Consider the following 5102-nt stretch of genomic DNA (forward strand, 5'->3'; position numbering starts at 1 on the left):
GGATGGTTGTGAGCCACCATGTGGTTGCTGGGATTTGAACTCTGGACCTTCGGAAGAGCAGTCGGGTGCTCTTACCCACTGAGCCATCTCACCAGCCCAAAATAAATTAATTTTTAATTAAGGATATTTTTCTTCTTTCCTATCCAAAAACAAACAAACAAACAAACAAAAAATTCCCCTGGGGTCTGGAGAGCAATCTCATTGGTTAAGAGCACTGGCTACTCTTCCAGAGGACCCAGGATCAATTCCCAGTGCCTACATGGCTGCTCAAAACCTTTTGATACCCCTCACACATACATAAATGCAAGCAAAGCAGCAATGAAAATAAATCATGTATTTTTTTTAAATGTTCCCCATCACTGCCAATTTCAGCCTTTTTGTGTCCTTACGTGCCACTGGGCCCTGGGGCAGCGCAGGCTAACGTCCTTGGTCCCGCAGGGCTTCTTCCGCCGGACAATCCGCATGAAGCTCGAGTATGAGAAGTGTGATCGGATCTGCAAGATCCAGAAGAAGAACCGCAACAAGTGTCAATACTGCCGCTTCCAGAAGTGCCTGGCACTCGGCATGTCGCACAACGGTGAGGGCGCCTGCGCAGTCTGTCTCAGGACCCCAGAGGGCGCCTGCGCAGCACAGCTAACCCAGTGGCTCGTTCTATCAGAGAGCGCCCAGCACCTGCCTGGCAGGATGGGTGTGTGCACTTGCTGTTGATGGCTGATGCAAATGCCAGGACCTCACGGGCCTGGGCTGGCACCAGCTAGCTCTCTGTGCCTGTGGCTCACCCTGTTCTGCTTCAAGTGACAAGCCCAGCAGGGATGGGGTTGCCAACACTGCTCCCCACACTTGTGCCTGACAGCAGGCAAAGTGGAGGCCAGGGTTCCCCGGTCCTGAATTGTTGAGGGTGGGCAGCAGCCAGGACCCAGTTAGGAATTTCTTGGTGGCCAGAGACTCGAAGGAACCATCCTTGCCTCAGGCTTCCAGAGAACTGGGAACCTCCTGCCATTCTCTCCTTGGCTGGGAGCTCTTAGGAGTCACCTCTGATTGCCTCTTCACCCCCCAGCTGTTTCATGAGTTCAGTGGCCTCAGGTCCTCAAGGTACCACTCCAGCCCAGACTGCCCAGAGTGAATGCCCCTGGTTGTCCTAGTAAGTGCAAAGGATTTCCATTTTCCCTGACCTACAAAAAGGTGAAGGAAGAAAGCCACATAGCCTGGCATGGCGGCGCACGCCTTTAATCCCAGCACTCAGGAGGCAGAGACAGGCGGATTTCTGAGTTCGAGGCCAGCCTTGTCTACAGAGTGAGTTCCAGGACAGCCAGGACTATACAGAGAAACCCTGTCTAAAAAAAAAAAAAAAAAAAAAGCCATAAAATGGAAAGGTAAAGAGCCGGGTCTCAGGCATGGGCCCTGGTCACCACAGGCTCTTTCTAGTTGCCATGCCTGGCCAGCCCCCGGCGGAGTCAGCAAAGGCTCTCAGGGAGCTGCTCCCCCGCTGACTGTGGGGCCTCTGGGGGCCCCTGGCTCCTAAAGGATGATCCCCCTCACCTCCACACCTAGAGGAGCAGGGGAGAGGAGAGGTGCTGGCACAGCCCCCCATGACTGGCCCCCACCCCCTATGCAGCTATCCGCTTTGGACGGATGCCCGAGGCCGAGAAGAGGAAGCTGGTGGCGGGGCTGACGGCCAGCGAGGGGTGCCAGCACAACCCCCAGCTGGCCGACCTGAAGGCCTTCTCTAAGCACATCTACAACGCCTACCTGAAAAACTTCAACATGACCAAAAAGAAGGCCCGGAGCATCCTCACCGGCAAGTCCAGCCACAACGCAGTGAGTGTCACTGGCCAGCCCAGCCACGAGGTGGGGTTCAGGGGACACGAGGGTGGGGTCCCCGTCCTTCCCCAGGCCTGACCTCTGATGGGCCTGGTTTTCAGCCCTTTGTCATCCACGACATCGAGACACTGTGGCAGGCAGAGAAGGGCCTGGTGTGGAAACAGCTGGTGAACGGGCTACCGCCCTACAACGAGATCAGCGTGCACGTGTTCTACCGCTGCCAGTCCACCACAGTGGAGACGGTCCGCGAGCTCACCGAGTTCGCCAAGAACATCCCCAACTTCAGCAGCCTCTTCCTCAACGACCAGGTGACCCTCCTCAAGTACGGCGTGCACGAGGCCATCTTTGCCATGCTGGCCTCCATCGTCAACAAAGACGGGCTGCTGGTGGCCAACGGCAGTGGCTTCGTCACCCACGAGTTCTTGCGCAGTCTCCGCAAGCCCTTCAGTGACATCATTGAGCCCAAGTTCGAGTTTGCTGTCAAGTTCAATGCACTGGAGCTCGATGACAGTGACCTGGCGCTCTTCATCGCGGCCATCATTCTGTGTGGAGGTGAGGGGGCAGGGCCACACTGCCAGGGACCAAGCCTGACCTCAGATAGTGTACCACAGAGCACATGTGCAGAGCCAGCTGCATCTGGTTGGTCAGACAGAGGTGTACCGAGAAGTTGGCCTTGCTGGGATTATAGCTGGATGGCAGGATGCTTGTCTAGCAAGTGGGAGGCGCTTGAGTCTAATCCCCAGTGCTGGGGAGAAATTTCTGTGTTACTTTCACATTTTTCTAATCCAGTATAATACACAGGGAAGCCTGCTCCCCAACAGGGGCAGAGAACGCACCTCAGGCCAGAGCCATCCTAGTTTTAACTCATTTGGTCCTCACAGCAACTGGGTTAAGGACACTGAAGCCCAGAGCCAGCAGGATGTCCTCCCACAGAGACAGGCTCAGAATCCGGGTGCCAGGTGTCATAGCCAGGAATCACGCAGCCCTATAGATCAGGAAAAACAACTGGTTAGAAACAGGATGGATGGAGTCCCCAGGGGTGGGGTTAGCCACGGAGCAAGGCGGTCCCTGCCTGGGATGCTACTCATACCCCGTGTCCCCACAGACCGGCCAGGCCTCATGAATGTGCCCCAGGTAGAAGCCATCCAGGACACCATTCTGCGGGCTCTAGAATTCCACCTGCAGGTCAACCACCCTGACAGCCAGTACCTCTTCCCCAAGCTGCTGCAGAAGATGGCAGACCTGCGGCAGCTGGTCACTGAGCATGCCCAGATGATGCAGTGGCTAAAGAAGACGGAGAGTGAGACCTTGCTGCACCCCCTGCTCCAGGAAATCTACAAGGACATGTACTAAGGCCGCAGCCCAGGCCTCCCCTCCTCAGGCTCTGCTGGGCCCAGCCACGGACTGTTCAGAGGACCAGCCACAGGCACTGGCAGTCAAGCAGCTACTCACAACACTCCAGACACGTGGCCCAGACTCCCCCCCCCCATGCCTTCCCCCCATTTCTCCTCAGCACCTCCTGTTCTTGCTGTCTCCCTAGCGCCCTTGCTCCTCCCCCTTGCCTTCCTTCTCTAGCATCCCCCTCCTCCCCACCTGTCCTCACATTTGTCTGATTCAAGGCAGACAGCCCATTGGTACGCTTACCAGCAGCCTAGAAGCAGTGGGGCCTGTGCTGGCCCAGTCCTGCCTCTCCTCTCTATCCTCTTCAAAGACATGAGCCATCCAAAGAAACACTACACTCTCTCTGGGCCCAGCTTTCCAAGAAGCCTGGCCTGGACCAACTGCCATCCCAGCTTGTGGTCACCACCACAGGGTTCCTCCTCCAGAGAGCAAGTGGGCAGGGAGCCTGGGCTGGGAGCCATATTCCCAGGCTGTCTCAACCCTAGGCACACCACTCTCTGACACCTCCTTTCTTCTCACCGGCGTCCTAGGCCATTGTCACAGATAACCCTTGTGCTGCCTAGGAGATGTCCCCTCCAGATGTCCCCTCCAGATGCGGTCCAACAGCCCCACTGAAGGGAAGGGGGTAGAGGCAGGCCAGAAGGAGCAGTAGCACACTTAGGTCCCAGGGTCAGAAGCTAGACAACGAGTGGACAGGCCCTCCATCAGCACCCCTCCTCTACCCTGTAGCAGCATCCAGACTGGCAGATCCCAGTACCAGGAACTGGATCATAGCTGTTCTTTCTTCTCCTGGGAGATGCTGGCACACCTGCCCCCCCTGCAGCTGCCCCAGTGTAGCCATGACACTGGCTCACCTCTCGGTCACCAAGAGTCCCTCCCATCCCCTCCCCAAGGCCACTGGGGTACAGCTATGGCCCTGTTCTTAGGACTGGTGATCTGTGAGCAGGCAGGGATATCCTACCAGGTCACCCCTGCCAGCTCACAGGCAGAGTTGCCAGGGCTCCTCTGACCCTGTCCTCTCTCCCACTCACTTGTACCAGCAGCTCTGTAGCCTTCTCTTCTTTTGCCTGGCTGGTCACCAGCTCCCATCTGCTGCTTCAAGTGGCTTGAAACTTGCTGGGTGCTCCCATACTCAGCCCAGCCTGGCAGATCCTGCCTCTAGGCCCACAGGTGATCAGCCCAGGGTGGGCTCCTGCCAACACAGAATGCTGCCAGATTATTCCCCGCTAGCACACTCCCTGCCCCCCCCCCCACACCTCTACTGATCAGGTCTTGGGGTGTTCCTTGTGGGGCCCAGGCTGAGAATGGAGCTGCATCACCCGCCCTGCCCCCACCTGCCCAGCCCCTCCCCCACCCGCCCAGCCCCGCCCAGGTCTGGTGCTGAGGATGCAGCTCCTCTCAGGGTCTGAAGTCTCCAAATCTGAAATGTATATTTTTGCTAGGAGCCCCAGCTTCCCGTGTTTTTAATATAAATAGTGTATACAGACTGACGGAACTTTAAATAAATGGGAATTACGTATTTAAGAGTTGACTTGTAGCCACCTGAGTTCTTCATGCCATCCTAAGGACGAAGGGGACACCTCTTCCTTATCCAGGGCTCCTGGTGCTGGCCTGGGATCTGCTCTCCAGGGCTCCTGGGGGAGGAAGGACCCTTAGAGGCTCTGAGGCCCAGCCTTGAGTAGCATGTGGGATTAAAGTCAGTCGGCCATGTTCCAAAAGGCCAGGACTTCCCTCTCCTTCACTTCCAATGGAACAAGGAGGAGGAGGCCATAGAGTTCCACAGTCTGAGGTATGGCCAGGCTGTGGCTCACAGGACAGCTTGTGAGGTATGGCCAGGCTGTGGCTCACAGGACAGCTTGTGAGGTATGGCCAGGCTGTGG

General features: G+C 56.8%; 1 protein-coding gene across 2 annotated transcripts in view; it reads left to right on the plus strand.

Moving 5' to 3' along the window:
- The window catches only part of Ppard (peroxisome proliferator activated receptor delta), a 69048-nt gene extending 64297 nt beyond the window's left edge, over positions 1–4751 (plus strand). For both annotated transcript variants that reach the window (XM_021186228.2, XM_021186227.2), the window contains 4 exons: positions 439–577; positions 1616–1818; positions 1923–2373; positions 2927–4751. In XM_021186228.2, coding sequence (XP_021041887.1) covers positions 439–577; positions 1616–1818; positions 1923–2373; positions 2927–3174 — 1041 coding nt within the window. In that variant the 3' untranslated portion in view covers positions 3175–4751. The remainder of the gene's footprint in view (positions 1–438; positions 578–1615; positions 1819–1922; positions 2374–2926) is intronic.
- The last annotated feature ends 351 nt before the right edge of the window (positions 4752–5102 follow it).

Source organism: Mus caroli, chromosome 17 (assembly GCF_900094665.2).
Source record: "Mus caroli chromosome 17, CAROLI_EIJ_v1.1, whole genome shotgun sequence".
Lineage (NCBI taxonomy): Eukaryota > Metazoa > Chordata > Mammalia > Rodentia > Muridae > Mus > Mus caroli.